This window comes from Trifolium pratense, linkage group LG1, assembly GCF_020283565.1.
Source record: "Trifolium pratense cultivar HEN17-A07 linkage group LG1, ARS_RC_1.1, whole genome shotgun sequence".
Lineage (NCBI taxonomy): Eukaryota > Viridiplantae > Streptophyta > Magnoliopsida > Fabales > Fabaceae > Trifolium > Trifolium pratense.
The window spans coordinates 5,702,842-5,719,457 of NC_060059.1; the positions used below are offsets into that span (position 1 = coordinate 5,702,842).

At 35.3% G+C, this 16,616-nt stretch overlaps 2 protein-coding genes and 1 pseudogene across 2 annotated transcripts; 2 read left to right on the forward strand and 1 right to left on the reverse strand.

Annotated features, from left to right (window-relative positions):
- Nucleotides 1-709: 709 nt before the first annotated feature.
- On the forward strand, nucleotides 710-3,224 carry LOC123902703 (annotated as a pseudogene).
- Nucleotides 3,225-3,312: 88 nt separating this feature from the next.
- Nucleotides 3,313-7,271, reverse strand: LOC123902701 (alpha-L-fucosidase 1-like). The gene is made up of 3 exons (XM_045952487.1): nucleotides 6,385-7,271; nucleotides 5,814-6,053; nucleotides 3,313-4,147 (listed from the first exon to the last, which is right to left on the reverse strand). The coding sequence occupies exons 1-3, from the start codon at nucleotides 6,930-6,932 to the stop codon at nucleotides 3,457-3,459; spliced, it is 1,479 nt and encodes a 492-aa protein (XP_045808443.1). The 5' UTR covers nucleotides 6,933-7,271; the 3' UTR covers nucleotides 3,313-3,456.
- Nucleotides 7,272-9,341: 2,070 nt separating this feature from the next.
- LOC123912939 (protein FAR1-RELATED SEQUENCE 5-like) lies at nucleotides 9,342-10,314 on the forward strand. Its single transcript, XM_045963536.1, has 2 exons — nucleotides 9,342-9,550; nucleotides 9,624-10,314. The coding sequence occupies exons 1-2, from the start codon at nucleotides 9,342-9,344 to the stop codon at nucleotides 10,312-10,314; spliced, it is 900 nt and encodes a 299-aa protein (XP_045819492.1).
- The last annotated feature ends 6,302 nt before the right edge of the window (nucleotides 10,315-16,616 follow it).

A 16,616-nucleotide genomic window follows, 5' to 3' on the forward strand; every position in this document is an offset into this window, starting at 1 on the left:
ATATATAATAACCATTATCATTATCATATTTCATTCAATTTTAGTGTGTCGCCTATGCGTTGCACTATTGCATTGGCTGACGCACCCCACAAAAAAAAAATTCATTCAATTTTGATGGTCCGTACTCATTCTCTATACATATAGGTATATATATTGGTTGGAGGAAGTAATAAGTACATCACTTTTATATTATTATTATTATTATTATTATTATTATTTTCATTTTATAATACTTATTGTTACAATTTATACGAATAATTTTTCAACATTATAATATAAAATACCACATAACACCTGTGCATCGCACGGGTGTGGGACTAGTAACCTCTTAATTGGTTTTTAGCAATTGCATATTTTGAATAAGTTTATAAATACATTTTTGGTATGAATACTCTGACCAAAATTGAAAGAGTTGGTAGATGAATGAATTTATAAATGTGGAAATTGCATTACGTATCGTTCACTTCTTAATAGTTCATTCAGCCATCAACATCAAAGTTCAATATCATATCATCATTAATGAATTATGTTATTTTATCAAAAACCAATCCTCATGGCTCATACTATATATTATAGAGTATATATATATATATTTCAGCTTTCTTCATGCAGCGAAGTTCATATATTAAGAGAACTATTAGAGATACACAGATAGTTACTACTTACTAACTATAGTATATATATCTGTAATAAAATTAAAATAAGAGCGATGAAATTCATAGATTTTCTCTTTGCAGTGAAAGCTCTTTTTCCAATATTAACAGCTATTGTTTTAGCTTCTTTTGTTATCAAAATTCATAGCTATAGATTATTTGACAAGAAAAGAAAATATCACCCTGTTGCTGGTACAGTCTTGCATCAACTGTTCAACTTTCATAGGCTGCTAGAGTACATGATTGATCTCACAAATAAGAGAAAAACTTACAGGTTTTGCTTAGCTTCACTAGAAGTGAAGTGTACACTGCAAACCCTGCTAATATTGAGCATATGCTAGTGACAAACTTCTCAAACTATGGCAAGGTACTATTCAAATTATCAATAGCTATAAGGTATAAAAAAATAAGAATGTATAAAACTGCTCCTCCTTTGCATTTAGCCTCAAAACATATCTTAATTTATTGCAGGGTTGGTATCACCACAGTGTCTTGGAAGATCTACTGGGAGATGGTATATTCACAGTGGACGGAGAGAAGTGGCGACATCAGAGAAAATCAGCAAGCTATCAATTCTCAACTAAGTTATTGAGAGAATTCAGCAGTTCAGTGTTCAAATCCAGTGCAGTAAAACTTGCAGGGATAGTGTCTGAAGCTGCAATCTCAAACAATATTATTGAACTGCAGGTAATGTGTTATCCGGTGAAATACATAAAAGGAAAAATAAATCCTACTGTCCTTTAAGTTGTTTAATCTTAATTTTTCTTATTGGTAGGACCTGTTCATGAAATCAACTCTAGATTCTGTATTCAAGGTTATTCTTGGTGTAGAATTGGACACAATGCGGGGAACCTATAGAGAAGGTACACAATTTTCTATTGCTTTTGATGAAGCAAGTGCAGCTATAATGTATCGGTATGTTAACTTTCTCGGGAAAGTTCAGCGGTTCTTGAACATTGGATCAGAAGCAGTACTCAAAAAAAGCCTAAGAGTGATCGATGACTTCGTATACAAAGTAATCACAAGCAAGATTGAGCAATCTCAAAAGCCACAAGATAACTCTCTTGGGTTGAAAGGAGACATTTTGTCAAGGTTTCTAGAATTGAATGAAACAGATTCAAAGTACCTTAAAGACATTATTTTGAGTTTTATCATTGCAGGGAAAGATACATCAGCAATCACTCTTTCCTGGTTTATTTACCAACTCTGCAAGCATCCTCATGTGCAGGAAAAGATTGCAAAAGAGATTAGGGAGGCAACAAAAGTAGAAGATAGTCTAACCATTGATGAACTTGCAGCTAAAGTAACTGAAGAAAGCATGGAAAAGATGCAGTATCTGCATGCAGCTTTGACTGAAACTATCAGGCTCCATCCAGCACTTCCAGTGGTATTATTACTCTCCGTGACTCCGTCCCAAATTATAAACCATTTTTGAAGAAAAAGAGTTGTCCCTAAATATAAGTCTTGCATTTTACCGACACATCTATGGTTAATATTCATCCCTAACAAAAATTATCCCTTGTTAATACTGATAATATTGGGATGAAAAGTCAACCTTAAATATATTTATACACAAGAAAAATTAGAAATAATCATATATAAAAAATGTACATATTACTTACATTGTCGATTTTTCTTAATATACGTGAAAAGTGCCAAAAGGGTTTATATATAGAGATATAGACATTAATAAAACTATGTTAAAACACGGACAGGAAGGATTTGACGAGAGAGTATAGTTAGAAAAACGAAATTGGTATTTCAACACATTCATGATTGGTAATTTATGTTACCTACTTTACAATAGTTGTTCACTTTAGAAGAGACGGATAAAGATCAAAAGGCATGAGTGCTTGATCCTTTAACCAATTTTATGTTATGGTGTTGTATATAGGAAAGCAAGTATTGTTTTTCGGATGACACATTGCCAGATGGATATAGTGTGAAGAAAGGTGATCTTGTTTCATTCCAACCATATGTCATGGGAAGGATGAAATTCTTATGGGGTGAAGATGCTGAGCAATTCAGGCCAGAGAGATGGCTTGATGAAAATGGAAATTTTATGAAAGAAAGCTCTTTTAAGTTCACAGCCTTCCAGGTATGGAACATTCTATAATTGTTTAAGATATTCCATTCTACAACATTTAAATCCTGTTTGGATAAAAAGCGCTTATAGCATAACCCAAAACTAAACATCGAGCGTGTAAGAGGTGACCTGATAGCATGTGATCCAATAGTTTATGGACACATCATAAGTTGTTTCCATAAGTTCTTCCAGACAGTCTCACAAGCGTTTTAAAACGAGTCCATATAAACAAACTCTTTGTTTTCTAGATTTCTATTGAACTTTACAATCAATTAATATGCTATGATCTCCTCACACAGGCAGGTCCAAGAATTTGCATTGGCAAAGACTTTGCATACAGACAGATGAAGATATATTCTGCAGTTCTGTTAGGTAGCCACGGCTTCAAACTAGCAGACCAAAATAAATTGGCGAAATACAAAATCATGCTCACTCTACAAATTGATGGTGGCCTGCATGTCTATGCTTTTCAGAGAAATAAATAATGGCCTTTCTATGGAACACATTTGCCACTGTAAAAAATGATTTTGTTCCTTTCGACATATAACAATGAGCACTATTTGTTACCAAAGATTTACGCAAGAAAGAGAATAATGCATAAAAATTGAAGATTTGACCAATGTCTAACCATACTTAGAAGAGTGAATGATTATTATTTGTGAATATTGCTTGCACAATAAGCATTCTCCTAGAACACTACATATATGATTATGTTCTTCAGGTGGCAGTAAACTTTGAGTGCCAAAAAGGATCAAAATGTAATCCAATAGAAGAAATAAGAGGAACACCTCTAGCCTTTATGAATCTAATTCTCACAACACTAGCATGCACAACATCTCCATCAAGCCTATGAAGTCTCTTGTAACCAATTGTTGTCCCTTGGATTATTAATTTACCATCCACATAAATTTCATACTCTTTAATCCTTTGACCAAGTCCAATTGCTTCTTGTATTCTAATCACATTAAATTTCAAAATTCCATCCTCACCCCAAATTTCAATCCAATGGTCCTCCTTTTCCTTCTTATCTTCATGTGGGGCCCAATATGACCACAAATGGTCACTATCAAGCATATTTTGTGGTCCAAACCCTCCTTCTTTTCCTCCTCTTTGGCTACTAACTTTAACATAAGAACTTTCAACTATGTTTTTATGAAATATTGTATTAATTGCACTTCTAAATTCTTTTAATCTATGTGCATCATTTTCAGATATAAGACCAGTTGTATTAGGAGGTACATTAAGAAGTAACACACAATTTCTACCAACTGATTTGTAATAAATATCAAGTAGCTCACTTAGTTTTTTTGGTGATTCCGATTTATGCCAAAACCATCCTGGTCTAATTGAAACATCACATTCTGCTGGTAGCCAATCTGTTCCTCTTGGATCACCAGTGCTTAGATACCTACATTGTGATTAGCAACAACCTACCAATTATTAATTCAAATAGTATGTAATACAAATATTACAGGTATGCTAGGTGTATTGCTATAATTTGTTCATGATGGAACTATTGATTTGTTTTGAATTTTGAGAGATTTTATTCCCATTCCACTAAATATAATTTATTATTTGATAATACACGAGTGTCATGCAGAGGGGAAAAAAATCAGTCATTACCCAAAAAAAAATCAGCATTATAATTTAAGTTTTTTTCTTCCACCACGAGTATCAGACCCACTGAACCGCCTAATCTAGTTTGAGGGTCGGTTCTTGCATCAAGTGGTTTCAGCCCCTCCCGATCAGGGGAGCATTATAATTTAAGCTTAATTGTACATTTATTTTCTCGAATATCACAATTGTGCAATTTCAATATCATATTTTAATTGCATCTAGGTTAGGATCCTAAGATTGAACCTAAATTAACCCTTACAAAATAAATTTGTAAAAATGTAACCAAAAAAAATCATTTGCAAAAAAACTCTTACGAGACAAAATATGGAAGGTGACATCTATTGTCTCCATTTATAATTATTTTAAAGCCTTATCTCTATTTAATTTGAGACTTGGATTTTTCTCAATACAAACATCAACATTTGGACAGTTAAAAGATATGGAAGGACTTGATTGAAAATAATTGTAGCAATTGAAATACTTGAAGACATAATTAGTTGGATGCTTAGGCACAAAAGTTGCACAAGCATAATATTTATGACAAGAAGTTTGGTAACCCACAAAATTATTGCTTTGGATGGTTGATTGGATTCAATACCCACTTTAGATTGAGATAGGAGTATGGCTCACAACACCCACTTTTGATTGAGAATGGAGTATGGCTCACAAAAGAATACATTTTCTATACTCTTTCCTTTTAATTTTAGTGGAACATGCACTTTCCTTACCTAGTAGCTTTCTTTCTAACAAAGAAAAGTTTTATCACTCAAACTTCACTTTCAGTACCTTATCATTCTAGCTAGAGGTTCCATCACATTTAATCCATTCCGCATAAATTCAACGTTAAATAGACTGATTGGTTTGTTTGTAAATGATAACGAGTTGTGATACTTTGTCTCGAATATGATCTACATTAGTTCATGGATTAAATAGATCCGGCCATAACAAAAATTTGGCATTACGAAAAATTTGTTTTATTTTCAAAAGCTAAAAAAACTACTATTGTAAATAGTTTTATATGTTGGTTTTTTAGAGGGATAATTTTATGTTACACGAGTAACTTAAGTAACAAGTAAAAAAAGAAGACAAATAATAATAGTAGTACTTAATAAGAAGTTTAAACTGCCGGTTAAACGGGTTGGTATTCGGGCCTGAGTCATATATCCAGCTTTAATTCTAGTTCTATAGCTACTCGCTCTAGTCTTTCTTTCTTTCTTTGTTTTTTTTTTTTTTAATGTTTTCTTATATTAAGAATCGAAAGGAATATATTATTAATCACCATACAATTCAATGTATTTTCTTTTTCTTTTTTGAAAATTTGATATCCAATCTAAAAACCGACTAATGCAAGGGACCGATCCCAATCCCACCATAGAGTTCAGTGCAAGTGACGGAATGTAAAATCAGCAACTTTTTTCGCATGCTTTTACTCAAAAAAGAAAAATATCAGCACTTACTCAGTTATGTTTGAAGCTCCAATTGCAAGAGAGGTTCGATTAATAGTAGACCAACACGTGTCCCCTGCAGTTCCTGTTTCACCTCCAACCCATCTTACATCAGGTCCAGCATCAGAGAAAATATTGATAGAACTTTGCAACTCTTTCACCATAGAAAACCAATCTGAAAAATAATATGACACATTTTGTGCCTTGGGATCTTTTGCTCCATCAAACCAAATTTCCCTAACATCTTGATATCTAAAAAAATATACAACATAATGTTAAATTTTTAAATGTCACCGTATACCGCATATCTGAATTGACGGTAAATTTGACAAAATCACCGTGACATGCCATAATCACTAAATTTGAAGCTTCAAAACGTAATTTTTTTAAATATAAAATTACTATAATATATTAAGATTCTTCTGGATTCACCATTAATTCAAACATGCAGGTAATATATGAGATCAAACCGGAACTTTTTATTAAAATTCCGATCCAATTTCACTGTCAATCCAAACACGCTGTTAATCTATTTGATCAAATAGAGCAATTATAATATACAAAAGAGAAATTTGAGACTCACTTTTTAAGAAGTTCTTGCAATTGAGCTAAATAGTATTCATTGTAAAGCAAATCATCACCATATCTAGAATCATGTCTATCCCAAGGTGAAAGATAGATCCCAACATCAATTCCTTTATTAGTAGCTGCATTGACAAATTCTTGAACAACATCACCCTTACCATTTTGCCAAGTACTACTAATGACAGAATGTTTAGTGTACTTTGAAGGCCAAAGACAAAATCCATCATGATGTTTTGCAGTTAATATCATCAATGAAATTCCTGCTTCTTCTGCTACATTGGCCCATTGGGTTGTGTTGAGCCCAATTGGATTGAATATTGATGGGCTTTCATGGCCTGTACCCCATTCTCTGTCGGTATATGTGTTGACACCAAAATGAAGGAACATTATGATTTCTCTTTGTTGCCATTTTAATTGTGCATATGTTGGGAGTGGGAGAATTGGTAATGGTGGACTTGGTACTTGTTCTAGCAAAGACATGCAAATTTTGTTTTGTTGGAGTAGTAGTGAAATGAATAAGAAAAAAGAACACCATAGTTTAGCCATGATGTTCTTGAATGATTTTTTTGTTTTGTTTTTGGTGTTTGGTTTTGTTTGAGGATTGAGGGAATGGGAACAAGAGTTGAAAAAATGTTGTGAATGAAGTTAAGACAAAGGGAAAGTAGTGTAGATAAAAATATCATGTGTGTTATGTTGGGTTGATATTTGTCTTATTGTCATCATCATAACCCAACTCAATTCGATAGTACTATGGTCCATGATGCATTGTTCTTTTTCAAAAATGGTCCATGATGATGCATTACAACTTTAACAATCACTCACATGTTGATTTTTCTGTTCACAACATTCACTTTCCACGAGGTTGAAAAGGTTGCTTCTATGTGTGGCATTCACATGCTTGTGGAATTGGGGTTGTGTGAATATAGTGACAACACTCAAGTTATTAGTTATTATATATAGATCATCGAATCAAGATCAAAATTAAGATTAGATGATCTAAAATTTTAATTTATTTATTAACTCTTAGAATCTGGTATAGAAACTAATTCAATCATATAAAATGAGTTTATAAAATGATGATTGTCTTTTACTTATAAATTCATGATTTTCTTTGCCCAACCCTTGAAATGGGGGCATACATTAAATTACTAGGCTAATGCTATGGTGGACCACTTGTGGCCTTTACAAGTGGTTCACCGTGGACAAATGATCTACTGAATATGAATTTTACGAAATTCATTGATGGATTGAAAGTTTATATCGTATAGATCATCCATAAATTTTTTAAAATTTTTTGAAAATCATTTGATATGTTATTGAGACCCATCAAGATTTACATTATTTAATAAACCGTTAATCTTGATGTGTCTCAATAACATATCAAATGATTTTCAATTTTTCTAAATTTTTCTATAGATGATCTATATGATATAAACTTTCAATCTAACGGTAGATTTTGTAAAATTCATATTCGTTATAATGTTATTTATGACTGGTCCACCATGGACCACTCGATGAAATGATTCATATTAGAATTTACGTAAATTACTATAGTACTACTTTATTTCTTCACCCAACCCTTGAAATGGGGGCTTATTAACTCTTAGAATCTAGTATAGAATCTGGTTATTTCTTCACCCAACCCTTGAAATGGGGGCATACATTAAATTACTACAGTACTTTATTTCTTCACCCAACCCTTAAAATGGGGGCTTATTAACTCTTAGAATCTGGTATAGAATCCGGTTATTTCTTCACCCAACCCTTGAAATGGGGGCATACATTAAATTACTATAGTACTTTATTTTTTCTTATTTAAACTACTCGTTTTTCTTTTTTTGAAAGGGTACGTTGAAATATGTGTAATCGGCAGATATTTAGGGAAACAGAATATTTTGTGGAAACTTCGTCACTTGCTTACTGTGATCATTTTGAATATTGATCAATTTGTTGTCATTTAGTAGTAACTTAGTAAGGACTATCCTTGTAGCATTTTTCCATGTAATGGGAGGGATATAAGTTTAAATGTTTAAAAGTAGATTTGTAGTAAATAAACTTTTATTTTTTTTAAAATGAGTTGGGATCGAACCAACGACCTCTATCATACTATCTGAATCTCTCACCATTAGACTAAACCTAAAGACAGTGTTGTTTTGTCGATAGAATATTTTAAGTGGGAAGAAAAAGTCAATTAAGTCTTTATATTTTTTTTAGATTTTCTTTTGTCATCCTATCAATTTTCTCGGGCTCTATGCATTTTCCAAAATACCCATGTCAGCTACTTAGGTAGCAGACACCCCCATAAAATACTCTACCTTTATAACGTCTGTTACTTAGCATTTACAGAAATTTCTATAAAAATGTTCGCTACTGTTGGACATAAATTTGGTATTTATCAAAAACTAGCGGTTGTTTACCAAATTTCCACGTAAACAGCTACTTAAATAGCGAAAGAGTAAAATGGAAAGACATAGGACGCGCGAGAAACTGATACGAGGGTAAAAGATAATCTCTTATTTTTTTCTAAGAGGCTAGGTAATAGTAATATAAAGAAATTTTTTTTTCTACCACAACAATCTTCATTCTACCCCAACATATTTTTTAAAATACGCAGTATATCCTTATAAAAAATTAATATATTTTTTTTTGGTCATATTATACTGTTCCGGTAGAATTTTCATCCTCCCAAAAAACTGTTCCGGTAAGTATTTATCTTTACCGGTATGTTAACTTTACTGGTACACTTGAAAAAAGTGTTCCGGTATGTTAATTTTACCGGTACACTTTTTAAAAAGGTGTTCCGGTATGCAATATTGTCTTTCGTTTATCGTTATACATACCGGTACACTTTTTTAAAGTGTTTCGGTAGTTAAAGTGTTCCGGTATGTAATAAGTGTACCGATATGTTATTATAATTTTTTTAATTTTAATTTGTTCTTTTATTTTTAAACAGATATGGCTTATCTCGGCGATACAAGTCAAATATTGGTAGATACTACAGATGTTTTTACAACTGATCAAAAATTTGCTACCCTAGATGATGTTGTCACATGGGCTCGAGATGTTGGAGATGCCAATAAAGTCGGTATTATCATTACTCGGTCGGATAAAAAGAACGAAATAAGAGGAAGAAATGACAAGTTGATTTTGGGTTGTGACAAAAGGTAGAAAGTATAACTCTTTAGAAAGTTCCACGACAACTGCATCGAAAAAGTGTAACTGTCCATTTAAAATTAGAGTTGCACCTTCAACAGATGGTTCAGGATGGAAAGTTCGGGTTATTCATGGAGTTCACAACCATGGGCTACCTGACCAATATCACGGTCATCCTCACAAGACACGTTTAACCGATGATGAAAACAAACGTGTTGAAGATTTGACAAAGCGTAAGGTAGCACCAAGGCACATTGTTTTAGATTTGAAAGATCAAAATTCAGAGTCTGTTGTTGATGCCACACTTATATATAGGAAAAGACACATGATGCAAATACAGGAAAGAGGCTCCAGAACAGAGCCGCAACACTTGCTGCAGTGGTTAGATGATGCAAAATATGTCATCTGGAATAGAAGAAAAGATGATGGCTCCGATGTTTTAAGTGATATTTTTTGGGCGTATCCATATTCAATCAAGTTGTTGAACTTGTTTCCCATTGTTTTGGTTATGGACTGCACATACAAAACTAATAAATATAGACAGCCACTGCTTGAAATTACTGGCATAACGTCAACTAACATGACATTTGCTGTTGGATTTGCTTACATGGAATCTGAGAAGACGAACAATTATCATTGGACGTTAGGTAAGTTGAAGGAATTGGTTACTAAGCAAGATATATTTCCTAAAGTAATTTTGACTGACAAGGAGTTTACTTTGATGAATGCAATTAAAGATATATTTCCACATACTACTAATATGCTTTGTACGTGACACGTAATAAAAAATGTGAATACGAGATGCACCCTACATATACTTAAGGATATGCGACAGAAGGTGAAAAATTTGTGGAGAGATATTGTTGAAAGTCCAAATGAGGTGGAGTATCAGCAGCGGTTGAATGCGTTTCAGCAAACATGTGTTAATTCAAGCAAGTTTGTCGAATATGTCAATAACACCTGGTTGGCCCCTCACAAAGAACAATTTGTTGCTGCATGAACCAATCGAGTGATGCATTTAGGAAACACAACGACTAATAGGTATGATTTTTTTTTATTTCAAAATTGTAATTATATTTTTCTTTTTTTTTTTGGCGTTTAATTGACTATTGTTTGCAATTTGATATTTAGAGTTGAGCCTGCACATTGGAACCTGAAGCAAATGTTGGAACACAGCAAAGGAGACTTATGCAAGTCTTTGGAATCCGTGAATAATAACATAATACTAAAAGTTGACAAAATTAAGAAGTCTTTTCAAAAAAGTTTTTATTATGTAGAGAAGACACACAACAGTCCATTTTTTCAATATTTGAGAAACTTTGTCTCCAGGGCCGCTATAACACTAATTTCTGATGAGATGAAGAGAATCGGCATTGTTGGAACAAATAAAAACTTGTGTGGTTGCAAACTTAGGTCAACATGTGAGTTGCCTTGTGCTTGTGAATTGGGTGGATATACATCCAGCGGTGTACCGATACCATTAGATTCAGTTCACGATCACTAGAAGAAATTAACTATGGAAGAACCATTGGAGGATGACACAGAGGATGGATATGAGTTGGACATGAGTCATGCAATGGAGGCAATATGGACTCGATTTCGGTCACTTGATATTGTTGGTAAAAGAGCGTTGAAGAGTAAAGTGTTTGAACTTGCTTATCCAGCCTCAAGTTCATTGTGTCTGAAATTCCTGGCACACAGTGGACAGGTGTTGCTCAAGGTGTAGCAACACTTGTCTGTTGTAGACAGATGTTGTAACTGGTGCGCCAACACTTGTCTATAAACAGAGCAAATAACATAAAACAACACAAACAGTAAAGTAAATAACACACGAGAGTTGTTAACCCAGTTCAGCCTAAAGCCTACTCTGGGGGATACCAATCCAGGAATGAAGTCCACTATCAGCAGTATTACTTCGAAGCTAAACTCACCCGTTTACAACTTCTCACTTAATCACTACCCAATGACCCTTCTACATAGGAACTCCTAGATATGAGACCCCGTCCCAATTCCCACCTTAGCAACACAGACAGCGCTGCTATTCAATTCCACGAACACAACAGGTGGAGACACACTCCTAAGAAACTAGGATTCACTCTTGCTTAAAAGCTTGCGAGTAAACCACACAACACAATAGAACAATCTCCGTACTTCAAAGCTTAGGAGAAGTTCACACTTACAACTCAATAACACTCAGGTCCTAAGCTTGCATCAATGAGACACAAGATAGGCTCACAATTAACACTCTAAAATCCTAAGACACACGCTTTGTAAGAACACGATTTTAGATGCTTGAAACCATATGCTTGCCTTCGTATTTATAGTAGTAGAACGACTTGGGCTTCAAGACAAAATTAGGGCTTCTAGAATTGCGGCAGCTGTGATATATTTTTGAAAACAATAGTTATATTTTTGAAACGCAAAAATATATTTTCCAAAAATATAATTCCTTTGGAAAATAAAACTAGGGTTTGGCTGCCTCATGAAACACATTAAACACGTGCGCCTTCCTCTGTAAGAAACCTTGAAATAATTCTTCAAACAGATCTTCAAAAGATTGAGTAGAAATTTAAACCCGCTAGCTGGCGCGCACGATACAGAGTCAGGTGTTGTTCCAAAGTGTCCCAACATTTGTCACAACACTTGGGGTCAGCACACTTGTCTCAACACTTGGCTAAAATATGTTTTTTGCAAAATGTAGCCAATATACAAAAACCCAACAATCTCCCCCTTTGGCAAATTTTGGCTAAAACAATATTAGACCAGTATATAGAGAGATACAGTATTACCTTTCCTTCAAGTCAACATGATCACACAACTAGGAAAGAAAGTAACACATAGTAAGACTACTTCCAAGAGAAATAAGTAGTATCAGAGGCAATGCAACAGCGGAATAGAAACAACTAGCCTCATGGAATAACACAGGGAAAAATAAATTCCCATAGGCATCTGAGAAAAATAAATTCTCAGTCATAGTAGATAGTGGACTCAATAGTCAGGTGCCATGACACTTGGCACAACATTTGTCATCAAATACATTCAGGCGATCAAGAGATAATATCACTCACACTCCCCCTGAATTCATGCATACACACACCAGATAGAGAAAGAATATTCACTACTCCCCCTCAGTACATGCATATTACTCACACTCCCCCTCAATACGAGTATACGAACATTTCATGCAAAAACAGTCAACAGTCTCCAGATGTGAGAACATCTGTCCACACACTTGGCACACACACACACTACTCCCCCTTTTTAGCCACAATTTAGACAAACATCATGAATAGGAAATCATAGTGTACCAGAGCATAGAGAATATCAGTGTGCAGTTATTACAGACCATAGAGCACACACAGGTGCTAGAAATTCAGGACCTAGCCCATAAAGGAACAACAAAAGAAACACCAAAAGTACATTAGTAACAAATATAAGGAAACATCAGAAATCAGATTGAAGAACTTTCATCAGAGTCCTCCATCACATCCTCAGAACCATCCTCAGACTCACTAGCCTCTTTTCCTTCTTGTCCATCTAGCTCACCCTCAGCCATTTCAGCAGCTTCCTCAGCCTTGAGTGCCTCAATCACACGGTCTATTTTCAGCTTCCTGGCCTCAAGAGCTCTGCTGGTCTCAGTCAAGTCTGCAATCATCTGCTTCCTAGAGAGTACACCACCCTGGACAGATGTGCCAACACCTGCTGCAGCATTTGTCCCATCCAGCAGCCTCTGCTCAATCACCAACACCCCTTTCCTTTTACAAGGAACATCAGTACTTCTTAGTATATCTGGGTGTTGCTCAAGAATGATATTGCATAGCAGAGTGGGGAGAGCAACTGGCTTCTCAACAGCATATGTCAGAGCATGACTTAAAGTTTCTTGAAAGAAATAAGCTCCATAGTCAAAATTGGCCTTGGTACCCACAGCATAGATGAACCTACCCAATCCTCTTGCCACATCTCCTGAGTGGGTTGTAGGCACCCAATTATGGGCAGCAATCCTATTTAAAACAGCATAAAACGGAGAGAGGGAAGTTGCAGACAACTTAGCCTTGCTTGGCCATACTTTAATTCTTCCACCAGTGAGGACTTTGCAAACCTCATTATCTGTGGCTTTTAGAGGAGCCACTTCATCAGAACTTCTTTGCAGATATTGATTAATCACAATTGGTGAGAATTTCACACACTTTCCACGTACAAAAACTTGCCTATATTCAGGACTTCTTGGATCATTACAGTTTTCAGCAACATTAATAAAAAATTCCTTAACAAGCCTGTCAAAGCACTTGTCCAAACCAACCACAGTTTTCATCAGACCTGCATACTCAAGAGCTTCTACAATACTAGGACATTCAAGAATATCAGCTTTCAAATTTCTTTCCAGAGCTAACCTTCTATGATACACAAACTTCCACCTTGCAGACCCATTTTCCAGATGAAATGAAACATTATCTAATGGAGCATAGGGAACAGTTTGAGGAACCTTCTTCCTTCCTACACTCTTCCTAGATGTGCTGCCAGATGCAGCAACATCTGTCTCTGGCTCAAAATCAGAATCATTATTTGGTGGAGCTTTTCTCTTCTTAGTTTCAGTTCTAGGAACCACTTTACTGACAGGTTTTGGAGGTCCATACAGAGGCTTTTTACCAGTATCTTTTCTAGCCTTAGAAGGTTTGGGTGTTTGGACAGGTGTGTTAGCAGTCTCTACACCTTTACCAGCCCTACTTCTAGTCCTCCTAGCCACACTAGCTTCAGAATTTGCAGGAATAGACTTATCACTAACAGTAGTTTCATTAACAATTATAACCTCAGGATTTTCATTCACAACTTTATCAGGAACAGTTTCTTTATCAGTATCCTTAGGTGGGGGACTCTCATCAGACTCAGAATAGTCCACCAGATTTTCTTGTGCCAAAGATGTGGGAACATGAGTCTCAGGAGCAGTTTTCTTGAGAGACTCATCAGCAACAACCTCATTGGTCTCAGTGGAAGCACCAATATTAGCATCAACAACAGTAGGGGGGTTAGGAACAGTTTTCCCCAATTTTTCAGACATAGCAGGGTCCTTTAAACCTAGGGTTTCAGCAGGATTTTCAACATTAAGACCTAAATTAACAGAAGTCTTACCAGATGTGTCAACATTCTCTTCTGCAGGATTAATGACAGGTGTAGGAGCATCACTCGATGGCAGTGGATCATTATATAGTTCAGACATTGTATAGGCCCTTCTCGATTCAGTTCGCGATTTCTTGCTCTTCTTCTTCGTTTTCTTAATTGAAGAGGAGGGAGATGAAGGAGTTGGGCTTGTTCGTGATGATTTTTCATTCTTCGCAACTGATTTTCTCCTCATAGTTGGACTTATGGAAGGTATGGTGGTGAGAGGAACAGCATCGATTACCACCTTTTGTAGTGATGGAGTAGCATCTGTCTTTGTTGGTGAAGATTTGGCGGAGTTAGACATGATTTGGAATTGAAGTTTGCTGAGAAGAGGAGAAGTCAGAGAAATGTTGATGAGGAAGATAGAGAGTTTTTGAGCGTGAGAGAGAGAAACGATGAAAAGTAATGATTGTGGTTGATGGAGGTTGTGGGAAGTTGAATGAGAACTTCCTTGATTAGCGTGTAACTTAAAGTGATGAGAGGTAGTTACACGCATTGCATGCTGTAACTGCTATTTGTCTTCAAAAAGGCAAATTCCAAGTTTGCCTCTTAAATTTTCAAATTGACTTGTATCCAACGCTTTAGTAAAAATGTCTGCTAATTGTTCTTCCGATGCAATGTGCTCAAGTGTAACAATTTTTTCTTCTACAAGCTCTCTTATAAAGTGATGACGTATGTCAATGTGCTTAGTCCTACTATGTTGAATAGGATTTTTAGAAATGTTTATAGCACTAAGATTGTCACAATAGAGTGTCATGACATCTTGCTCCACACTATACTCTTTCAACATTTGTCTCATCCATAACAATTGAGAGCAACTACTCCCAGCTGCTATATATTCTGCTTCAGCTGTTGATAGAGACACACTATTCTGCTTCTTACTAAACCAAGATACTAGATTGTTTCCCAAGAAGAAACATGCACCAGAGGTGCTCTTTCTATCATCAGCACTTCCAGCCCAATCTGCATCACAATATCCAATTAAGGTAGAATCATTACCATGAGAGTATAAAATTCCATAGTCACATGTTCCATTGACATATTTGAAGATCCTCTTTACTTGAGTCAGATGACTCATCTTCGGTTCAGATTGATATCTTGCACAGACACCAACTGCAAACATGATATCAGGCCTGCTAGCTGTGAGATATAGCAAGCTCCCAATCATACTTCTATAGAGACTTTGATCCACATCAACCCCTTTCTCATCTTTGGTAAGCTTCAAGTGTGTAGGTGCAGGTGTCCTTTTGTGACTACCACCTTCCATTCCAAATTTCTTCACAATGTTTCTTGCATATTTTTCTTGAGAGATAAATATGGTGTCTTCCATTTGTTTGACCTGAAGACCTAAAAAATAAGCTAGCTCACCTACAAGACTCATTTCAAATTCAGATTGCATTTGATGCACAAAATGTTCCACCATTTGTCGCGACATTCCACCAAACACAATATCATCCACATATATCTGAGCTATCATTAGCTTCCCTTTCTCTTCTCTTACAAACAGGGTTTTATCATTACCACCCTTCTTGTATCCATGGCTGACAAGGAATTCAGTCAATCTTTCATACCATGCTCTAGGGGCTTGTTTCAATCCATAGAGTGCTTTCTTTAGTTTGTAAACATGGTTAGGAAAGCTTGGATCTACAAACCCTTTTGGTTGCTCAACGTATACCTCTTCATTTAGATAGCCATTTAGGAATGCACTTTTTACATCCATTTGATATAGCTTGAATTTTAAAATGCATGCCACAGCCAAGAGTAATCTTATGGACTCCAAGCGAGCAACTGGAGCAAAAGTTTCATCAAAATCTACTCCTTCTATCTGGGTGTATCCTTGTGCTACAAGTCTGGCTTTATTTCTAGTAATATCACCATTTTCATCAGTTTTGTTCTTGTACACCCACTTTGTACCAATAA